Source organism: Podarcis gaigeae (assembly GCF_964106915.1).
Source record: "Podarcis gaigeae genome assembly, chromosome: 17".
Taxonomy (NCBI): domain Eukaryota; kingdom Metazoa; phylum Chordata; class Lepidosauria; order Squamata; family Lacertidae; genus Podarcis; species Podarcis gaigeae.
In genome coordinates, this window is record NC_139694.1 from 39,401,973 (window position 1) to 39,424,944 (window position 22,972).

The following is a 22,972-nucleotide window of genomic DNA, read 5'->3' on the forward strand; positions in this document are numbered from 1 at the left end:
TTATCTGCCCTTCGCTCTGTCAGACATAATGGCGCGCAAGGAATTTCAAACGTTCGAGGGGGGAGGGGGAGGAGCGGGGCTTATAAGGGGGAGGAGCGGGCGGAGGATGAATAGCCTGTTGATGGCGGCGGCGGCGCCTGGCGCGGCTGGCCCGCGGAGTGCCACTGCTTGACGCCGGCCGCGCGGAGCGGCGCCTGGGGACGCCGCGTGCGGAGGAGAGGGAGGCGTCCCGCCCTCCCGCCAGAGGCGGAAATCCCCCGCGTCGGCCTGCCGGGGGCCGGAGGAGTGATCTTCGCGCCCAGCCGCGCTGCCGCTCTGCCATTGGAGGACGCTGAGGCGGAGGCCACGCCCCTTGCCCGCGAGGTGAGGGCGCAGGTGAGTTTGCGCGCCTTCCTCTGAGGGGCTGCGCGCGTCGAGCCCGGCCTCGGCCCCGTGGGAGCGGCGTCCTTTCGCCTCAGCCCGCCTTCACATCCGAAAGTGACAGCCCAGTGCCTTTTCATTAGCGCCTCTGGAACCCAAGGGCGTTATAACACTGGGGTGGGGTGGGGGGTTCGGGGGTTTTTGTGGGGAGGGGAAGCGGCGTTATTCTCAAAACGGATTCGCGCCAACAATTTTCCTTACTCGAGCTTGCAAAGCAGCTTTCTCGGCACTCTTCTGGCTTGTTGCCAGTCACGCAGGAGGGTGGTGTTTCCCACCTTCTTTTGAGATGCGTGAAAAAGCGAAATAAGCAGTCATTTAGAAGACGGGAAGGGGGAAGTAAACCCTTCAGAAATCCACAGCAGGGCAGTACGTTTTTCTTGGGACCAACCAAAATGTCGCAGAACAGTGAGGTTTTGAGATCTCGGAAACTGGCAAGGTGTCACACAAAGCACCGGGTGGGGGAGAAAGTGGGGGGTTTTGTGGCTGGAGCACAGGGTCCGATTTGATTCTGTGGCTGGAAGCACAGCTAAAGGTGGGTACCGTGTTCCATTACTTAATACAGAATGTGAAGCAACAATCTTCTGCACTATGAAGATGTGAAGTCAAGTTACACATTCCCAGACTGCTTAATCTGGATTAGTTACTTTGGCCAATGCCCTAGCATGTGTTCATGGGTAAAATGGGATTAATGGCAGGAGGTGGTCATTCTTCTGGAGTGCAAGGATGGTAGGTATGCATGTGTTGTTTCTCCAACACAGGATATTACAGCATTTTTCTGCAATTGTTCTTACTATTTGTGGGAGCATTCCTTTGATACTTGCGGTATCTTGATTGCCGCAGTTTTGACTCCTGTTGCTTACTGCCTTTTTAACTTTGGGTTTCAGCTGTTTGACTGTGTCCTCCTTCTCACCTGCTCATACATTCAGCTCTAGCCTAGTTCTCTTTAAAATGGCCAATTTGCCTCGGGGCTATACCAACTGAACCTCCAGGTGAAAGCTTGTGTGATGTAGTGCTCTTTCATACAGTCCATTCTCTTGTGAGCCCTCGCCTGTGATCATAAATTGGTACAGCCCTGGCAAATCCATTTCACCTTGGTGGCAAGTAGGCCTCTGCACTTATTACAGTACTAACATTGCCCTGCACTCAGTCACTGACAGACTCATAAAGGTAGCGCTGTAATCTGTAACTCTCATTGCATTGGTGTGGAGGGAAGTCAAGTGGTGGTTGATCAGCTTATGTGTCATCAAAGCAGAAGTCTCTCAAGCCTGTCTGAAGACTGTTGTGAAAGCAGAGTTTAGTTCTAGCTTTTTTAGCTATATCCTCCTTTCCTCTAGTACCCACCGTAGGAACTGTGGTAATCTTACTAGCCTTAAGGTGTCCTAAGGCTCTTTGTTTTCTTAGCAAAATGATCTGGAGAAGATACAACTTGCTTCAGAAAACAAAGTGGCAGTCTCACATCTTTCTCTTTTGCAGTCTTCTCTGGGCAACCTTGCATTTCTATTCCTGTCTGCTTCATTTCCTGTGATTGCAAACTGCAGTATAGTGTTTGGTTCCGTGGGTACTCCTGGAGCTGGACGGGTGCAAATAAGGTGTTCTGGGTTGTAAAGGGAAGGCTGGCAGCCTTCTCCACCTTTGCTATCTAGTACTTCTCCAGCTAGTAACATCTATTTTCTGGGGTGTTAGGGAAGGCAGAGGCACGCTCCATTGTCTCAAGATAGACTGGTGCAAATAACATTTACGGTACTTTCTAGGCAAGTAACTATTTACAAGTCTGGTGGACCATTCATGGATGGAGTTGTTTTGTTACATCCTTTAAAATGCTTTTTAATGTTAAGGAGTGGATGACAACATTTTGTTATATTTTGTAATGGGGAGCAATGGAAATCAAGGCACATATCTTCTAGGTCAGCATATAGCTTGGTTTTGGATGTCTGGGCAATCAAAAAACATTTTTCGCCAAATGCCTGGTAGTAGAAGATACATTGATCATGAAGAAATTTTCCTGAGTGGAGGCTCATCCGTTGCATGCTGGGTGTGCTGATCCCTGCGATTTCCCTAAATGTAAACCTGACTGTGTAATTTGTGGTAATTGTCAAAGCATTAACATTGGTGAACAGCAGATAATTAACTAATAACAAAAAGCAAGTTACAGCTGTTGTGAACTGTGACATGAACTCTAATGTGATACTCTACCCTTTAGACAGTGATATTTTCTTCTGATTACTGCTTTTGTTATTTTTTTAGAGAAGCTTGCAGTTATAATGGTTAGCCAGTGTGAGAAGCTTTTTTCTGCTGCTGTTTGCCCTCTCCCTATTACAAGGAAGGCAAACTTCACTCCTGACCTTCCTAAGCATGGCTGCATGCTTTCTCTGTATCCCCACCACTACCACCACCACCACCAAAAATGCTTATATTTTCCATATTCCTTATGGAAGCTTGCATATTCCTAAATGATACTTCCATGCACAGAGACGGTACTGGATGCTGCGTAAAGAATGACAGTTGCCTTCACTGAGTTCTGAGTATCTGAAAGGCATCTCCCCAGTTTCCAGACATCCCTTGGTCTTTTCCTATAAGTCAGTTCTTCTCATAGGGTAGATGCTACTTCTATCTAAATTATAAAACATAAAAAAATGTTGTCCCATATATCCCTAAAAAGCAACTCCTTCTATGTATCATGTTGTAGTCAGTACAGTCTGTCAGTAGCAGCCTCTCTTAGTATGCTTCAAGGAGCATGTTCCATAGGCAAGGTTTTGCATGGAGGTGTTTTCACTGGATGCTTTTTTCAGTTCCACGCATCCAGAGGGTCTGTCAAAGCCAAGGTCTCCTCTAGAAGCAATGCAATACATTTATATTCAGCCACATCTATTGTGAGCAGGGGAGCTCTCATTGAACGTAATTTGAGGGTGGGTTGAATTTGCCTCTCCCAGTGGTACTATTATCTTTCCATCTGATTCCCTCTTGGTTATTAATTATGCCATGCTGAAGTCCTTTGAGAAAGAAAGGGTGGGATACAATTTCTGGGCTGAGGTCTGTGATGTTTCTGACCAAATAGGCACCAATGTTTGGCACAGTAATGTTCCAGCTGCGACTGTTGCATGATGAATCATACATGTTAATTGATTTCTAAGTAGTTGTGCCTGCATGCTGAGATAGAGGATTAAAACTCCCAGTAAATATTTTATAGGAGGGACACGGGTGGCGCTGTGGGTTAAACCACAGAGCCTAGGACTTGCCGATCAGAAGGTCGGCGGTTCGAATCCCCGTGACGGGGTGAGCTCCTGTTGCTCGGTCCCTGCTCTTGCCAACCTAGCAATTCGAAAGCACGTCAAAGTGCAAGTAGATAAATAGGTATACCACTCCAGCGGGAAGGTAAACAGCGTTTCCGTGCACTGCTCTGTTTCACCAGAAGCAGCTTAGTCATGCTGGCCACATGACCTGGAAGCTGTACAGGCCAATAAAGCGCCGTAAACCCAGAGGCGGTCATGACTGGACCTAATGGTCAGGGGTCCCTTTACCTTTACCTTAAATATTTTATGCTTTGGTGTCTGAGGCTAACATCTAAACTATTCTTTCTCAGATGCCTCCCAGAACAATAACTCTTTGCCTGATTTTGAATCATTAGCTCCATAAAAGTTCAAAATGTGTTGGGGTGCAGTAATCAGATTAGTGGAGGCTAGTACTCTGATTTTGTATTTTTGTTTATTTGCTGTTTGTGTTTTCTCAAGCTCCTGGTTAACCCCCAACTAATGAATATCTGAGCCATCTTTGGCCTGTTTTGTCTATGGTGGGGGTTAGGGTTAGGGTCAGACTTGTAAATGTTACTGTATGAAGCCACAAATTAAACCTTAATTGTGCAGTTGACTTACCACATACATGTCTATTCAGTTAATTGCTTATAACTGTTTTATAGGTTTTACTACAACCAAGCGTTATATATTGTTAAATAAAAATGAGTAAAATATGTCTCTTTCTTTAGTATAGGTCAGAGTGATCAATAGATTAGACTTGCCTGGAGATGTTACTCATCCGTGCTGAGAGGTGGCTTAAGAACACCCCAGATTTTAGTTGGAGCACCAGTGGCATATTTGAGTTTTGAATGAGCAGGGGAGATGAAATCTGGGTGTGCAAGGCATCTCCATAATGGGATTTAAAAGGGGATTGACTGGCAGCTCTGTCTATTGGATAGAGAAGCCTGATAGTTTTATCTTCTGTGCTTCCACCTATGCTTTCCTGCCTCCTAGCAAATATTTATCTGTCATTGGCCAGGGGCAGCATGCCAGCAGCCTCCATGGCCCAAGATCCAGAAAAGCTTCAAGCAGAGGTGGAGCGACTGGTGGCTGAGCTGCAGGAGGCAACCCGAGAAAAAGTCCAGGCTGCACAGTATGGGCTGGCTGTGCTGGAGGAAAATGGCGAGCTCAAGCAGCGCTGTGGTGAGCTGGAAGGCCAGTTGGAGGTGCTACGCATGGAGCTGGTCCACATGAAGGAGGTGAGTGAAAGTTTCCCCTGTTCTGCCTTGGGCAAGGATGCCCTTAGCATGTTTCCAGCTTGGGCAATGTGCTCTTAACCATAATCTCCTGCCTCCTTCTATCTTGCCTAGGCTTTAGCAGAGTCCCACAGCAGTCACAAACGGGCAGCAGCTGACGGCGAGAGCCGAGAAGAATGTCTGCTCAGAGAAACTGCTTCCAAAGAAGCCTGCCTGACTCAGACCATTGAGGAGCTTCAGAACAATGTAAAGCATCTGAGATCCCAGTTGGACAACAATGGGGTAGAAAATGAGCGTATTAGTGTGGCTCTGCGGGACTTGAGGAAGGTAATGTGATTGTGTTAAGAAACTGGGGTGGTCCATACGGGTTGTAGTTCAGAACTGTCTAGCACACAAGTCTGTACATATGTATTTACTAAAGTGTATTAGGTTAGTTGCTAAATTGATAAAGGAATGAAATATTTGTAGTAAGCAGTTGGCTGCATTTTGCACAATTCTGTTTCCACTGTTTTATTGATTGATGTGCCACCTATATGCCATAATAGTTTCTAAGACAGGAAGGGGCAGATGAGGCCCTCAAGTTATATAAAGCACTGCAGCCCCAGTATCTGGCTACTGTAAGTCCTGTTTGTTTCCGTTCAGAAAATCTCACCAACCACTGCCCATGTGTATTCAAGATTATTTGTGCAGCCATCGAGACTGGAAGTTCTATTTTTTTGTTCTTTAAACTAATGAAAGCCAGCTACATAGAATACTGAACTAAACGCTTATGGGTTTAGAGTTTATAAAGCTAGAGTATTGCACCCATTCGGGTGAGCTTGATGAACCCTAGAGGTCATCCGAAACTTGAAGCTGGGGAGGTGCTTTGGGGAATCATCTCAGAAATCATGCTGTGCTTTAGAGGTCTTCTAAAGCACAACACAACTATGGTAACCCTCATAATGGGAGGAGGGCTGGCTGTGTCTCATTGCTTCCCAGGTTTTTGAAGTACCTCAAGCATGTTCTACTTCCATCTCCAAGTTTCAGGGGAGGTCTGCAGTGGTTGTTGAATTTTGCAGCTTGAAAGGTGTGTCTAATGCCTCAGAATGATAGTGTGGCGATGCCCCCAGACTTTGAGTTGGGAGGTAACTTGGAGGATCATTTCCACACTTGTGCTATGTTTCTGAGCTGCTCCGAGTGCTCACACGGTGCAAAATCAGGAATAAGGTTTTGCCCTTCTGCTATTGAGAGGACCAAGATCTTGGCCACCATAGAATTTAGCCTTGGTAGCCAGCCAACCAAAATGTGTGGGCCTCTTTGGTAGTGTATAACATAGAAAAACAGAGTAGCAAAAAATGGGGAATCTAACACAATGGTCCTGCAAACCAGAATGCAAAATTGGTTAGCTGTGAAATGGGAAAAGTGGTAGTGATTTGTTCCTGTAGTATTAAGACGTCCATGAGAATGTGAGGCGTTGCTCCCTGCATTTTGTTATTTCTACAGTGTACTCTGTGGGTGAAATTCACTGTCATGCCATAAAAATGTTCTGCTGTGGTTGACCACCAATAGCAGCTTGTACTTGCAGCTTGATGTAAGTGTTAGATATACTTTTAAGTGTGAAACCATGTGGACACTTCTCCCTCACTTTGATTTAATAATCAAGTCCTCAGGCATTACTGGGCCATGTTAAAAAGATGAAGGGGACCACAGTGACAATCATGCTAGCTCTGCCTCCCGTTGCCATGCTGGTTATCCTCCAAGTTGGAGGACAAAGCTTTGAAATGGGGGTTGGGTGGGGTCCCTGTGCTCAAGAATGTAAGAAGAATCCTGCTGGAGTAGGCCATCTAGACCAACTTTCTGTCCTCACAGTGGCTAACTTGATGACTGTGGGCAACCCTCAAGCAGGACCCAAGCACAAGAGCACCCTCCTCTCCTTTGATTTCTAGCAACTGGTGTTCAGAAACTGGTGTCTCCCAAACTATGGAGGCAGAGTGCCACCATCATGGCTAGTAGCCTTATCCTCCATGAATTGGACCAGTCCTCTTTTAAAGCCATCCAGGGTGCTGGTCCTCACTGACTCCTTTGGAAGCAAGTTGCATGAGCTGTATGAACAAGTCTTTTCTTCTGGTGGAGGCTCCTCATGCAGCTTTGACCCCCTGAAAAGCAGGGTTTTAAAGCTTGATGAGGAGCCTCCATGAATTAACATGGAATAAGAAAGCTTTAAAAAGTGTTTGTAGGTAGGATGAAGTTGCTTTGGGTATTGGATCTTGCCATTAACATATCCTATATCAAGTTCTTCCTTATCCAATCCTGCCTTGATGTAATACCATATGATGGGTGGTTTGTGGCATGTCTGACTTGGTTCCTATTTCCCCCTGTCTTCCCAGGAACGTCAGATCCTAGAATCCGAGAAGGCCCGGCTATGTGAGGAGATGAAACAGGTCAAGACACGGGAGCTGCGTCAGTTGCAGGACTGTGCTGAACTTGAAGAGGAGAACATCTCTCTGCAGAAGCAGGTCTCCGTGCTCAAGGGCAGTCAGGTATTGGTATCTTCCACATACTATAATGGGCTTGGCACTGACCACTTGAATGTGTGCCTTTCATACAGTGGTGTGGACCAGATGTCAACCACGTCATTGTATAGCATCTGCTTTATAGGAATACTGCTTCGGTTGTGTTCACCTGCTTTAATTTTGCAAATGTATGTTTGCTTTCACCTACAACCATGTCCCAATGGACCTTTGCTGGCTTGTGGATGGAAGTGGGGTGATACTAATACAGCTGCTGTAGAGACACTTCTAAGATGGCTGAACTCTGAGCCTTGATTAGTTGATTCTGAACCTCAGCAGTCTAGCAGTATTGCAGGAGCAATCTTACAGGACTTAAAACATGCAACCAACCGTCATAAACAGTCTAAATATTTAAAGCTGTAGTTCAAAACGTTAAGGGTGGAATTCAGTGTCGTACTAATATGAACATTCTACCAGTGCAAGAATTCTGCTTGCCGGGTAGAATTCTCCTCTCCTCTTCCCCATTTGCACTGTTCTAAAGGTTCTCCTGATCCTCCCAAGCTGATATGGGGGTGCAGGAGGAGACAGGGAAGCCACATTGTGCTACCGGGACTTGTGCCAGCTCCTGCTAGCGCAACTCCTTAGTTGAATCTAGCCCTGTTTTAAAGTGTTAGCCATTTAAAATCTTAAAACCTTTTCATTGTCTTGGAGAGTTTAAAAAAGAAAGTATTTGCCTGCTGCTAGAAAGACAGTAGTACAGTCATACCTTGGATCCTGAACGCCTTGCAAGTTGAATGTTTTGGCTCCCGAATGCCGCAGACCCGGAAGTGAGTGTTCCTTTTTGCAACCCGAACGTCCAACACAACTTCTGCGGCTTCTGGTTGGCTGCAGGAGCTTCCTGCCCTTTGGTTATCGAACGTTTTGGAAGTTGAATGGACTTCCGGAACATATTCTGTTTGATTTCTGAGGTACCACTATTAGGAACGCGAAGCAAGCCTCTTATAGAATTATATGCAGCTGTCCCTTACAGGGATTGAACCTGCAGCCTTGGCGTTATCAGCATTATGAGAGACTTCAAGGAAGTGTGACTGGCCCAAGGTCACCCAGCAGCTGCAGGTGGAGGAACGGAGACGCGAACCCGGTTCCCCAGATTACGAGACTATCGCTCTTAACCACTACACCACACTGGCAGCTATTCCAGAAGCCAGGCTGTGCAGCTATCCCAGAAGCCAGAACAGCAAGAGGGATTGCTGCTTTCACTGTGCAGCATTCCCTCTTGCTGTTCTGGCTTCTGATATTCAGAATATTTTTTTCCTTGTTTTTCCCCTCCAAAAACTAGGTGGTCTGTGGTCTGGTGCGTCTTATAGAGCGAAAAATACGGTACATACAGTGTGTGTGTGTGTGTGTGCGCGCGCCTTTGTACCTGGGATCTGTGCAATTAATTGGGTTTGGAGGAAGTATTTTTTATCGGATTGAACATATTTCTCCAAGGCTCTTAACTTCAAAGGGAAGTTAAAAGCTGTTAAAAGCTCTGGGGGCTGTAATTGCTATGCTCAAGTTTGCACCCACAATACTGATTTCTCTGCAGTGGTGTTAATAGTTGGGGACTGGAGCAGACCAGTTGTCTCCATCCTTCCATCTCTTAAGTTCCTTTCCCCTTGCTTTTTACTGATGCTTAATTGCTCGCATAGTCCAATTTCTGGATTTGAATACCTGTTGCTATGTCTCTTTCTGTGTTGAGTTAAACTAATTTTTTTTATAGTTTCACAATTATGCAGACATACTGACTTTGCTGATGGCCTCGTTTCACTGAAAAGCACAGGACCACCACCTTTGCTACTAGGATATAGGATTTGCATTTTAAACTTATTTTGAGCTTGTTGCAGAATAATGTGCAAGATGAATAAAACAGAATTGTTTAATAGCTCTTAAATGCCTGTCCAGCTTATCCACGTCATGAATAGGCCACTGAAAGCTCACTCAGGTTTTCTTGTTTTGGTTTCTGGAACGGTGGTGATAGGAAGTTCCACAATACAGGTGCCTGTCCCCAATTCCACATGTCTGTCTGACACTTACATAAGAGGACATGTAAGAAGGGCTTGCTGGTGGATCTTAAAGGATGGTGGGGATTGTTTTCCATCTGTAGGTGTAAAAAGAAAGTGTAAGCATGTGCCATATTCAGTCATGCCAAACTGGTTCGAGTGATGTTGAAGCTGAAAGATGTGGATGTCAGTAATTCAGATGAAATACTGGGGGAGGCAGGGCCTGATGATGAGCAGCAGCCAACCACCTAGTATTGTGCCCTTTTTTCCTTCCTCAGGTGGAGTTTGAGAGCATCAAGCATGCCCTTAGCTGCCGAGAGGAAGAGCTGGTGCTTGCTGGGACTCAGCTGCTGGAGCTGGGTCGTCTCCGGGACCTGGCAGAACACCAACTTCAGGAGGCACTAGAGGCTCTGCAGGCAGAGCGTGAGCAGAAGCAGGAATTGCGGCGAGAGCTGGCCATCTGCACAGGAGGGCGCCATGACTCCCTAAGCAGCTTGCAAGCCAACCTAGAAGAGCTTAACCACAGCCGTGCAGAGGAACAGGATAGTGGCTTTGCCAATGCCAGCAGCATTGGGAGCATGGCTTCCACACCCCACAGCATCCGGCCTGCACCTGGTCTTGTGGCAGACCTCTTCAGTGAGCTTAACTTGGCAGAGATTCACAAACTGCAGCAACAGCTGCTCCAGGTAAGCAGGCTAAGCCCTGTGGATCAGGGAGAGGTTTGGTTTCAATATGAGATGACTAACAACGTGAATTGCCTTCCTGTTGCACAGTGGAGCAAGATGTGCTATGTTTTTTTTTGCATGCATAATTTTTATTGGTTTACGTAATACAAAAGTAAAATATACAAATTCGATTATCGCTTTCACAGATTTTTAAATAAGACTTCCTTCCGCCCTTCCACAAATCATCCATATTAAACTCTTTAAGGTTTCGCAGTTCATAGTTTGTAATGTCATTATTCATTCTCGGTCTCACGTTTCTGTTTAGACAGTACTCTTTACTTTTTACAGAGCTCCTTTAAAGCCCGCTAGTGTTATTTGTCCATCGCTTAGGTTCTCCAGATAATTCGTAAAGTTTTCCCAGTCTTTAGTAAACCTCTGGTCCTTTAAATACCTGATCTTCCCTGTCATCCTGTCCATCTCCGCATATTCTAATAATTTAGATCTCCATTCTTCGACTGTCGGTAAGCACTCTAATTTCCAATTTTTGGCTAGTAGCACTCTTGCTGCCGTTGTTGCATAGTGGAACAGCTTATGATCTTCCCTCCTTATCTCCCTTCCTACCAGTCCCAACAAGAAGGCCTCTGGTCTTTTAACGAAAGTATATCTTAAGATTTTCTTCATTTCACTGTGTATACTCTCCCAGAACCCTTTTACCTTCTGACAGTCCCACCACATATGGTAGAAGGTCCCTTCCGTTTTCCTACACTTCCAACACTTATTACAGGATCCATACATCTTAGCTAATTTTACAGGGGTCATATACCAGCGGTAGAACATTTTCATAAGATTTTCCTTCAGTGTCACACAGGCCGTAAATTTGAGATGGTGTTTCCAAAGTTTTTCCCATTCTTCAAAATAAATATTACGGCCTAGATCCTTTGCCCAGTATATCATCACTGACTTGACTTCTTCGTCGATTAAATTCCAATCCAATAATTGCTTGTACATTTTAGACAAAATTTTTGTGTTATTATTTAATATCTCACTTTGAAATCTAGAAATTTTGTCTGCATATCCTTTGTCTTTAATATCCTTCCTAAACATATCACTGGTCTGGAAATAATGCAGCCAGTCATATACTTGGTCCTTGAGCAGTTCGTACTGCTTCATTTTCCACTTTCCTTCTTCTTTCGTTAATAGTTGTTCGTAGGTTGCCCAGTTAGTCCTCATGTTGATCTTTTTAACACTCATGACTTCTAGTGGCGACAGCCAGTGAGGAGTTTTGGGTTCTAGCATGTCTTTGTACCTCTCCCATACTTCAATCAGTGGGCCCCTAAAGATATGGTTTCCGAAATCTTTATGTACCTTCCTCCGCCCATGCCATAAATAGGCATGCCATCCAAAACAATTGTTATGTCCCTCTAAATCTAACACTTCTTTATCTTGCAGTTGTATCCAAGTTTTTAGCCAACATAGGCATGACGCCTCATAATATAACTTCATATCTGGCAGGGCGAAACCTCCCCTTTCCTTCACATCAGTCAACAATTTGAATTTTATTCTTGGTTTCTTGCCCTGCCAGATAAATTTAGAGATCTCCCTGTGCCAGTCTTTAAATAACTTTGTACCTTTAACCACGGGTAGGTTCTGAAATAGAAACAATAGTCTAGGAAGTACAGACATTTTTATCGTAGCTATTCTGCCCCAGAAAGACAGTTTAAGTCTGCCCCATGTTTCAATGTCTTTCTTAACTCCTTTCCATGCTGTTTCATAGTTGTTTTTAAATAAGTCTATATTTTTTGGTGTTACCCATACTCCTAAGTATTTCACCTTCCTGGTCACCTCTATTTCCGTTTCTCTTTATAACTCTTCAACTGTATCTGTTTGCATATTTTTAACTAATATTTTTGTTTTCCTTTTATTTAATTTAAAGCCTGCCACTTTTCCAAATTGGTCAAATTCTTCGAGTACCTCTTTAGTTGAATCTATTGGGTCTTCCATTGTTACGACCAAATCGTCTGCAAATGCCCTAATTTTATATTCGTTCTGCCCGACCATTATTCCTTTTATGCTTTTGTTTGCCCTTATTGAGTTTAGGAGGACTTCTAACACCATTATAAACAACAGTGGGGACAAGGGGCATCCCTGTCTGGTTCCCTTTGTTATTATTATTTCCGCAGTCTCAACATTGTTTATTATCAGCCTTGCCTTTTGTTCGGTGTAGATTGCCTTTATCCCATTATAAAATTCGGTGCCCACTTCCATATGTTCCAGTTGCCTCAGCAGAAAATCCCAAATCACATTATCAAACGCTTTTTCAGCGTCCACAAACAGCAGCAGACCTTGTTTATCACACCTATCTGATAGGTATTCTATGATGTTAACTATATTCCTTATGTTGTCTTTCATAAGCCTCCCCGGCAGGAAGCCCGCTTGGTCCTTATGTATGCTTTTTATCAGGATGTCCTTTAATCTTCTTGCCAGGATTCCCGCAAAGATCTTGTAGTCTATATTTAATAAAGAGATCGGTCTAAAATTTTTAATCTGTTGTAGATCTGAGTCCTGTTTGGGAATTAGTATGATTAGCGCCTCCTTCCATGTCTCAGGTATTTCTCTTTCTTTAAGGATGTTGTTCATTACTTCTTGTAGTGGGGTCAGCAGGACTGATTCCATCTCTTTATAATACCTGCCGGTAAACCCGTCTGGGCCCGGGGCTTTCCCTTTTTTTAGATCTTTTATAGTTGCTTTGATTTCTTCTATCTCAATTAAGGCACTCAATTTCCCTTTCTCCATTGGAGAAATCTTATTTATATTCTTGCATTTTAAATATCTTTCTATTTTTCTCAAATTATTCTTTTCAGTGTTTCTGAAGAGTCCTTTGTAAAAGTCTAAAAAGGCTTTCCTTATTTCTTTGGGTTTATTTATCTCTTCTCCTTCCACCACAATTTTATTTATTGTATTTTGTTCCTTCCTTTTTTTTAGTTGCCAAGCCAGTAACTTCCCTGACTTGTTGGCATATTCGAAGCTCCTCTGTCTTAATTTCTTAACATTCCATTCTATCTCCCTGTTTAACAGCATTGCATATTGAGATTGTAGAATTTTAATGTTCTCTTTTATTCTCTTATTTTTGGGGTTTTTGGTTAATTTTTGTTCGTTATCCCATATTTGTTGTAAAATCTCTCTTCTCCCTTTCTCACGTTTTTTATTCTTAATTGCACTTTGTTGAATGAAAAAGCCCCGCATCACCGCCTTGCCTGCATCCCATACAACTTTAGGTTTTGTATCATTGCCTAAGTTATCCTCAAAGTATTCCTTTAACCTTTTTTGGCCTTTCTCTACTATCTCTTGATCGTCTAGCAAGTAGTCTTTCATTCTCCATCGATATGATCTTCCTTCCATACCTTTCAACTCCATTTTTACTGGATTATGGTCCGAGATTGTTTTAGCCTGAATCCCTACCCGTACTGATCTTGGGACTAGTTCTGTCGAAATCCAAATCTGATCTAATCTTGAGAATGAATCTTTAGAGTCTGAGTGAAATGTATATTGTTTTTCCAGGGGGTATTTGAATCTCCAAATATCTACCAAGTTGCAGTTTTGAACCAATGAAAAAAAGGTTCTCGGTAGCTTTCCTTCTTTGCCCTTTCCGTCCCTTAACCTATCCATCTCTAACGACGCCAAGATGTGCTATGTTTTAGGCCAATGCGAATGGTTTGCTATCCCCACCCCTCACCCTACCCCAGCTGGCTAACTTGGGGTTTGCAGCTCTGTTAGAGATTCAGTCCACTGCCATGTACTGTGTATCCCAATTCTGAAAAAGTCATTGCCCCTGTCTCTGTAGTTACTGTGTAATACTTCAAGGGAGGGAATCAAATTGTTGAATGCTCCATTGTAGAAAAACAAAGCTAGTATTGGCAAGAAGATTCTAGTTTAGTCTTTGCCCCTGGTAATTTATATTTGAATGTACAGAGACTTGTTTTTTACAGAAGGGCGTCATTTAAACCAAATTCTTCTTCCTTGGACAGTCCATCTCTTACTTTGGCTAATAGGCAGTTGTCATTGATCTCCCACACAAGAGTCCTCTGGTGCATGTGGGGAACTTATCAGGAGGGATGTGCTTCAGTTCTCACTTTATGCTGGGCTTGGGAAATAAACAGCACTAGCTGTGCAAAGCCCAGTGTGCTGATGCAAGGCAAGACCCTTTGTTTTTCTCTTCCACTTCCCCTCCTGCCCAGAGCCCTCTTGTACCTGCAAAGAATGCAGAGCCTAGGGCTTGCCGATCAGAAGGTCAGCAGTTCGAATCCCCGCGATGGGGTGAGCTCCCGTTGCTCGGTCCCTGCTCCTGCCAGCCTAGCAGTTTGAAAGCACAAAGTGCAAGTACATAAATAGGTACCGCTCCAGCATGAAGGTAAACATTGTTTCCGTGCGCTGCTCTGGTTCACCAGAAGCTGCTTAAGTCATGCTGGCCACAGCACCCAGAAGCTGTACGCTGGCTCCCTCAGCAAGTAAAGCAAGATGAGTTGTCTGCGACTGGACCTAATGGTCAGGGATCCCTTTACCTTTACTTATCCCTTGCTTTTATCCAGCCACACAATTGTCAGAGAACCTGGGGAGAGTGAGTGGTCTCTTGTGCCCAGCAGAATTATTCCCTCCCTGTACACAAGCTATGAAGAACTTAAAAACTTGTTACAGATAGGTAGCCGTGTTGGTCTGTCATAGTCAAAACAAAAAAAATTCCTTCCAGTAGCACCTTAAAGACCAACTAAGCCAGTTAGACTGGAAAGAGAAGCTGCTGAATTACAACTTATCACCAAACTTAAAACCATGGAGAAACCTGGCCTGAACAAAGACCTTGGATTCTTATCTCATTATACATGACAAAGCCATTTTTCACCTTTTCACCCCTTGCTTCTTCCTGTAAGACCTATTGCAGTCGTTAAGAGTCGTCAACAGGCTCATCACAGCTATCTGCCAATCACCCATTCCCACAAGCCTTCTGAGTAATACCCCTCCCCACCTTCTCACTATATAGAAGGGTCTGGAAACTTCTGTTTCAGTGTATCTGAAGAAGTGTGCATGCACACGAAAGCTCATACCAAGAACTGACTTAGTTGGTCTTTAAGGTGCTACTGGAAGGAATTTTTTTTTTGTTTTAAAAACTTGTTGACAGTGGGAAGAGTTATCAAAGCTAGGAAATGGTAAAAGCAAGGTGGATGCTGAATAGAAGAATGGTACAAAGAAGTGTGGGATATAGCGATTAATGATAAATTAACGTGTGCTGTTAAAGTAAGAAGGGGAATATGGAAGAGAAATGACTTTGAGAAAATATGGAGAATATTTCTGGAGTTCATGTTGTTAAACCATCTCAAGAAGTCTTAAATTTTTGGAAATTTATCATTATGATAAATGATAGTCTCATGGTGGGGTGCACATTTCTATTTGCATTGTTTTTACTTTAAGGGGGGGAAAATAGAGAAAAATATTATTCCCTCCCCATTCACAGAGGATGCAGGAGTGGGATATCTTGGTGTTGACTATCTGGCAAGGGCAACTCCAGCTAGATTTGTAGACCCTTGATTTTTCCATCTGTAATCCTGAAGTGGTCCAGGGCAGCATTGGATGGCATCCCCTAGAACTGCTTGCCATTCCGTTTTGCCTCAGGCACAGAGGATGAAGGTATTACAGCACAAATAGTGGCCACCATTGCAATTTGAACAATCAGGCTGTGATGTCAAAAAGTGGGTTCCTGTTCTTCAAAGCTTAAAATGTACTGTAATGGGACTATTTCCTCTTTCTGTAGGGCGGGGAGCATGGGTGTGGCAAAAGCTAAGAAAATGCTAGGCTGGCAAGGTTTTAGAGATCAAAATTATGGCTTGATAGTATATCAATACAACAGTGAACTCAAAGGAGCTGTTCTGACTGCAAGTCGCTTGGATGCCAGAGGCATTGCTTTTGGGTTTCTACTCTGCCAATAATCTTGTCTGTGGAGTCTGCTGTTTGTTTCTGTCTGTCTCCCCACTCCGGTTGAGCTGGAAGCTTCTCAGTCGCCTGTAGAGTGAGTGGCAGGAAGCCACTAAAGTTATTCTGAGCAGCTGCACATCCTGCCCAGCTGGCGTCATGCTCTGGCCTGACCCTGTTGCACTTTCCCTACCCCCTTCAGGCTGCTTGTCTGCAGATTATCTCTCCCTCCTGCCAAGCCAGTTGTCTTGGCAAAGGAGGTTTGAATGCTGTTCTACTCTTGCAAGGTATTGGAGACATTTGTCCACTTTGTCCACTTTTTGTCCAGAATGCAGCTTACTCTTTTTCCATCTTCCTTCTATTTTTAACAGCTTATCTTGTATTAGAGATCACCCACAGTTTAGAGAGCCTCCTAAAGGTGAATGCTATGATAGCTGATTCTGGGTCACTTCCGGCTAGCCTCATTCTGGCCGCCCTTGGCCAAAGGAAATACCTGGCTGCGAATCAAAAGCCCGGAAGCTCAGCTTCTTTTTGTATGGCTCTTTAAAGCCCAGATGGAAACTTGAGACCTGGGAGTGGCAAGCTCTATAAAGAGAGAAGCCTGTCCCTTCTGTATTGATCCCTCCATAAGGGTCACAGTTTCGGAATAGAACTGAGCAGCCTTAATCTCTGGGGTAAGGCTGCAAAACCAGCGCTGTCCTTGCTCACTCAGAGCACTTGCCTATTAAGAGTGTCCTTGCCAGCTACTCCCAGTTTAGTTCCTGTTTTCCATGCCAGGATGTAGCTCTGCAAAATACACTGCTCTTGAGTATGTCCCAACAACTTAGAGTTCTATTGGCCTCCTTGGATCTGGATTTATCTTATGGCTCAGTTTATCTCCATGCCTTGTGTTGGGAAACATAAACACCAAACTCTCTCCCCATCCCCTTTCTAATTTTCTGTTTGCATTATTAGACAGAAAATGAGAAGGCCTCGCTTGCCTCAGACCTGCAGGACCTTAAGAAACAGCTGAGCAGCACCCAGGAGGCTCTAGCCCAGCAACAGCTGTGCAACAACCATGAAGTGGAGCAGTTTCAGACCCTGGATGCTGGCCCTAGCAATGGCGGGGACCACCCATCACCCTGTAAGAGGGAGCGCTGCCATGAAGAGTTAGAAAAGGCCCAGCTGGCAGCCCGGCAGGAGAGGGAGGCAGCTGCTCAGTTAGAAACAGAGCTGCGGGTTGCCCGAAGGATGGCACGGGAGAGTCAGTCACGGCTGGCCCAGGCCCAGGAAGAGCTCCTGGGTTTTTCCGAGGAGATGGCCGCTCTGTATCATCATGTCTGTGCCTGCCACAGCATCACCCCTCAGCGTGTTGTGTTGGACTATTACCGGGAAGGTCGTGGAGCCCGGAGCATGTGCAGAAGACGATCCTCCCGAAAACTCCTACTCACAGAAATGGAGACAAGCAGCAGTGGGGACCAGTCCCCAGCCAGCAGCCCCAGTTCCCCCTGTGGGTTGGAGCCCCTCAATGTGGCCAACCTGACTGCCGTCTTGCGAGAACAACTAGGGCACCTGCAGGTGGCGCTCTCCCTGGTGCATCAGCAGGGCCTGATGGGGCACAGTGCCGAACTGGAACGTGACAAGGAGGCGCTGGTGGAGGAGGTGCTGAAGCTGAAGTCCCTGCTGAGTACTAAGCGGGAGCAGATCGCCACCCTGCGCACAGTACTCAAGGCCAACAAGCAGGTGGGTGCAGGAGTAGCCTGTCTGTTGTGCAAGTCAGCCCTGAGTGAATAGGATGGGGAGGGTGAGAAAGGTGTGGGCCTGCAGCTGGGTCTGGGAGCACCCTCAGCTAGTGCAATGAGCCCTTTTGGTGGGTTTCCCACTGCCAGTAGCACCTTTTTCATCTTGCTGCTGCTTCTCCTGCCAAACAGTGCAGGCAGAGGAAGAAGAATGGAGTTCTGCTAGGCTACTGGTGCCAAATGGGCTCATCAGTGAGAGTTATGGGAATTTTCTTACACACTGACTGCAAAACTGAATGTGTTAAGAAGTCACAAAACAGGTATGATCAGGCTGTGAGTATGTTGTGTCTAAAAGTAAATGAGAAAAAGGCAGGAGATAAATGCAATAAATAAACTCTTCCGCTTACCTTCTTTAAAAAAACTGGAGGGGCCAGCCAGATGGAGATGTCTTTTTTTTCCCTTCAATTTTTTTTATTGATTTTCACAAAATTAAAAACACACTAACAAATAAACATAAATCATAACCTTATTAAAACTAATCTTCTTAACATTGTTAAGTAACTCCCTCGTATCCCCCTAGTTGAATTTCAGTGCTTATCATTTTAACGGTTTTCCAAATCAAAGTTCTTATAATTTTAACTTAATCACTTAACATCACTCTTTCTTCCCAATTCAGCATTAAACATAATGATTCATCACATTACTTATTTAAGTCCTAAGCCTAACTGGTGATTGCAAGCTTTTTCCAATTAATTTAACTTAACGTATTTAACTAAATAATCATTAAATTTCATCAATTCTTCCTGGTACTCCTCCTCATTCTGATCGTGGACTCATCTGGTCAGGTCGGCTAGCTCCGAAAAGTCCATCATCTTCATGCTGATGAAGATGCCAGATGGAGATATCAGTTGCCAACCTGGCATCCAGAGATCTCCACGTGGTTGCAGTTGAACCTGCACCTGTTGAAAAACGCACATGATGAATTTCTGACACAGCTTGCATGTGTAAGACTGGATATTGGGAATACTCCTGGCACATATACCAGGATTGAGCAGTCCTGGGATCTTTCAAGCACCCTGGGCTGTGTTGTGGAGGCTCCTTGCTGGAGCATCTTCTCTTGCTTTTAAAAAAAGGGCTGAAGCAAGAATGGGGCCACCCATGAGTGTAATCCTAGAGACACATAAACTTGTTCATTCTCTGAAAAAGGTGTCCTGTTGATGTGTTCCCTGTTGCTGACCTGAAAGTGAAGTAGCTTCTTGAAGGTATTTCCTTAGCAGGCTGGTAGCCCCATGTGCCTGGCTCTTCCAAGATTGTTCTTGTGGGTGGAATGGTTCCAGCTGCCTGTTTGAGTCTCCTATGCAGAGCAGCATAGAAGGGTGTGTGCACTATGTTTGTGTGCCAGTGCTTTAATGATACTTTCTGCATATGGTGAAGGGTGTTTCCATGCGGAGAAGCTATAGGTCAAAGAATTGGAAGGGCCCTCAATGGTCATCTAGTTCAACCCCCTACAATGCAGGAATCTCAACTAAGCATCCGTGACAGATGGCCATCGAACCTCTGCTTTAAAACCTTCAAGGAAAGAGAGTCCACCACATCCCAAGAGAATCCCTTCTACTGTCAAACAGCTCTTACTGTCAAAAAGTTCTTCCTGGTGTTTAGTTGGAATCTCCTTTCTTGATTCAAGTCCTACCCTCCAGAGCAGGAGAAAACAAGCAAGCTCCATCCTCCATGTAATATCCCTTGAGATATTGGAAGGTGGCTATCATATCTCTTCTTTTCCAGGCTAAACATACCCAGCTCCTTCAACCATTTCTCATAAGGCGTGGTTTCCAGACCCTTGTTCATCTTGGTCATCCCTCCTCTGCATACGTTACAGCTTGTCAATATCCTCCTTAAATTGTGAAGCCCAGAACTCCAGGCGTAGTCTAACTAAGGAAGAACAGAGTGGTAGTATTACTTCCATTGACCAGACACTAGACTTCTCTTGATGCAGCATAGCATAGCATTTGCTTTTTTTGCTGCTGCATCACACTGTTGACTGAGGGTCAGCTTGTGGTCTACAAAGACCATTAGATCCTTTTCACAGCTACTACTGGCAAGCCAAGTGTCCCCCATCTTTTATTTGTTCATCTGGTTATTCCTGCCTAAATGCAGAACCTTACATTTGTCCCTATTGAAATTAATTTTGTTAGTGCATCATCTGACCTTTGGCAACCTTCCCTTTTAGACAGCAGAGGCCGCCCTCTCAAACCTTAAAGGCCAGTTTGAAGGCGAGAAGGTGCTGGTGTCGGAGACCATGGCCAAGCTGCGTCATGAGCTGAAAGCCTTGAAGGAGGATGCTGCTACTTTCTGCTCCCTACGTGCCATGTTCGCCAGCAGGTTAGGAGCGGGCATCCCAGGGAGCTGTGTCTATAGTAGAGAAGGGGCAGTGGGGCAGAGGTTGGAGGTAAGCCACCTCTTGAAGTGGGTGGGGGCTGGCATTGAGCCTTTGATCTACTGCTTCTCCTGTTTCATGTTGGAATTGTGCCACTATCCTCACACAAGTGCTGAAACTGAGGACTTGCCATGTAGATTGGGAGAATCAAGTAATTGTGATATTGACTGGTTGTGGACTAGGAAGGCTGGTTTCACACGATGCATAGAAAGAGATGGAAAGCTGCTTAGACCGCAGAAGTTGCACAAGAGAAGGAAGCTGCAGGGGGTGAGGTAATGCTCTTTGAGGGGGTGCTGAACTAAAACAAAACTCCAAAATGTGCAATGTTTGTCATATTCTGTGCCACCAAAGGGTGGAATATAGAGCCTATATATTGCACAACATAAAACAAAATTTCTTTGATTCCTCATAACTTGTTTTGACAGTTGGCCAAACTATTCATATTATTGAAGCCCTATTCCTATAGTTTCTGAGATATTGCCAGGCATTGCTCATGCATTTTCCAATATACTTTCACAACCATAAGGACTAGAAACCACCCTTAATTTAAAGGGAGCCAAGATTTCAGCAAGCAATGATTAGTGTCCAGTGGGATATTCCATTCTTTTTCTGGCATTTGATGGGACCCTGAGAGTATATGCAAAGCACTGAGAGCTGGTGTAAGGCCTGCCCAGGATTCTGTGGTGTTGATCCTTTTTGACACTCGCCTTGAACTCACCACCTCCATCTGTCTCCAGGTGTGACCAGTATGTGAGTCAGCTAGATGAGATGCAGCGGCAGCTGGCAGCTGCTGAGGATGAGAAGAAGACACTGAGTTCCCTCTTGCGCATGGCCATACAGCAGAAGCTGGCACTCACACAAAGGTTGGAGTCCCTGGAGAGCCCAGCTGAGGTGCCACGGGGAAGTAGCAGGAGGGCGCTCAGGCCAGCCAAGGGTAGTGCGGTAAGAACAGTTGGAGCAATGAGTTCTGCTATGGGTGGGTGGTGAAACAAAAACCCCTGAAGCCATTCACCTGCTTAGGATGTAATGCTGCCCAGCTGCCTTTGGGAGTGATCCACAGCTTCTTCAAATTTATCAGTTCAAATTTCGCATAGAACTGTGGCAAGGTAATAGCCCTGAGAAGGTGTAGCCTTGAGTGATGTATAACCAGTGTACTTGTTCAGCTTTAATAACACTTACTTATCCAAGCAATTATCTCTGGAGATGATAAACCAGGAGAGTCAGTGTGGTAATGTGGTTAGAATGTCAGACTAGGACCTGAGAGACCAGGGTTCAAATCCCCACTTGTCCATGAAGCTCACCACCAGTCACTGCCTCTCAGCAGACTGTTTTAGGGATTATATGAAGAGTTCCATAGAGAAAAAGGTGGGATATAAATGCAGTAAATGAAAATTAAATGATGACACACGTGAGAGCCAAGGCTCTATTGTCCACGGACCAATAGCAATCCCCTACCCCACCTTCCATGCAGCCTTATGACTGAGAGCTAATGTGGCACTGAAGCCTTTGTGACCCCACTAGGTGGCCTTATGCCAGCCTCAGTGTCCTCCCTCCCACACCAGTCAGCAAAATTGGTCAATATGGTGGCACCTTAAACAGTTCAAGTGCTGTGTGAATGCTTAGCTGTAATGTGAGTGTCTATGCCAGGGCCAGCACAGGAGAGCTATAGGAAAACAAGTGGTACTTTTTAATGTATCTTTCTAACTGCCTTTCTTCTCTCCCTGGTCCCCGTTCTCCTTTCAGAGATGAGACAGCCAGTATCCAGTGCAGGATTTCCAGGCACTTCTCATTCATTCAGTGTCTTCCATTGTGGTCACAGAACTCCATTTATTATTATTATCTTTTGCATAACATGGAGAAGCCTGGCACCTGCAAGCTGTAGCCCATCAAGAGGAACCCTGTGCCAGCAGCAGGCCTCCAGCCAGTGTTTGCTTCCTGCCCTCGTGCCTTAAGAGTTATGTGAAGATACACACACCTTTTCTCTGTTTGCCTCAGTGCTGACTTTCCTAAGCGCCTCTAACACTGTGCCTTTTTGTGAGACACTGATGTCTGCCTTAATGACCAGGGCTGCCTGCTTTGGGTCTGGCTGTGAAAAGATGGGTTCTTCCCTTCCCCTGAATTTCTTTGCGCTGCTGTACTCTCCCAGGCCCATCACTTCTCTACCTGTCTCCACATGGGGTTTTGCACATAGTTAATGACTATATTGCTGACTGCATGGATTGTGGGGAGAAGGAAAACTAGCCCCATGCAGCCATGAGACATGTTGTGAGATGGACCCAGCAGTGTCTCCTGTTAACCTCACCATCCTGATGCCAGCAGTATAAGAGTATGAAACAGTTTTCTTTGTGGTCTGGAGCAAGATGAGCCCTGGTTGTTTGCCTCAAATAAATAATTGATTTCCCTGCATCCCTAGCCTTTTTTCTTTAACTAATTCAGAGCATTAAATAATAGTTATTACAAAATATGATAAATAACATAAGATTATTACTAGAAAACCACTCTTCAATTTTAGACTATACCACTTGAAATTTTACTGTAACAGTGTTCCCATTCATTTATGTACAGTAGCAAGAAAGTTGGGGTTTTGTGGCTCTTTCAGTGTTTGTCTTGGACTCCAACTTCAGTCAGCATGACTGGTGGTCAGGGAGGATGGGCTACAGGTTCCAATCTCTGGCCCCAATGGAAGCCATGTTTTTAAATACATTGTCCATTTGCCTTCTAAATTCCATAAGCTTTGGGCAATATTCAGCTATGTTTTGC

The 22,972-nt window shown here is 44.8% G+C and overlaps 1 protein-coding gene and 1 long non-coding RNA gene across 3 annotated transcripts; one reads left to right on the forward strand and one right to left on the reverse strand.

Moving 5' to 3' along the window:
* Positions 1-3: 3 nt before the first annotated feature.
* LOC310834729 (protein bicaudal D homolog 2-like) lies at positions 4-22,618 on the forward strand. Of its 2 annotated transcripts, none has more exons than XM_083718905.1 (9): positions 4-375; positions 4,690-4,909; positions 5,021-5,233; positions 7,273-7,425; positions 9,716-10,123; positions 17,015-17,782; positions 20,006-20,157; positions 20,950-21,154; positions 21,956-22,618. In XM_083718905.1, the coding sequence occupies exons 2-9, from the start codon at positions 4,697-4,699 to the stop codon at positions 21,959-21,961; spliced, it is 2,118 nt and encodes a 705-aa protein (XP_083575031.1). In that variant the 5' UTR covers positions 4-375; positions 4,690-4,696; the 3' UTR covers positions 21,962-22,618. The 2 variants fall into 2 exon arrangements, with proteins under 2 accessions (XP_083575031.1, XP_083575032.1); XM_083718906.1 differs by having other exon boundaries at positions 116-952.
* On the reverse strand, positions 18,056-19,998 carry LOC310835423. Its single transcript, XR_014559662.1, has 2 exons — positions 19,411-19,998; positions 18,056-18,737 (listed from the first exon to the last, which is right to left on the reverse strand). It is a non-coding gene; the product is annotated as an uncharacterized lncRNA (long non-coding RNA).
* Positions 22,619-22,972: the final 354 nt, after the last annotated feature.

Bases quoted from the DNA above. Each gene is read 5' to 3' on its own strand.
- LOC310834729 (XM_083718905.1), top strand. From the start codon at position 4,697: ATGCCAGCAGCCTCCATGGCCCAAGATCCAGAAAAGCTTCAAGCAGAG. The intron at 5,234-7,272 runs GTAATGTGATTG...CTGTCTTCCCAG, and splicing joins CTCTGCGGGACTTGAGGAAG to GAACGTCAGATCCTAGAATC. The intron at 7,426-9,715 runs GTATTGGTATCT...TTCCTTCCTCAG, and splicing joins CCGTGCTCAAGGGCAGTCAG to GTGGAGTTTGAGAGCATCAA.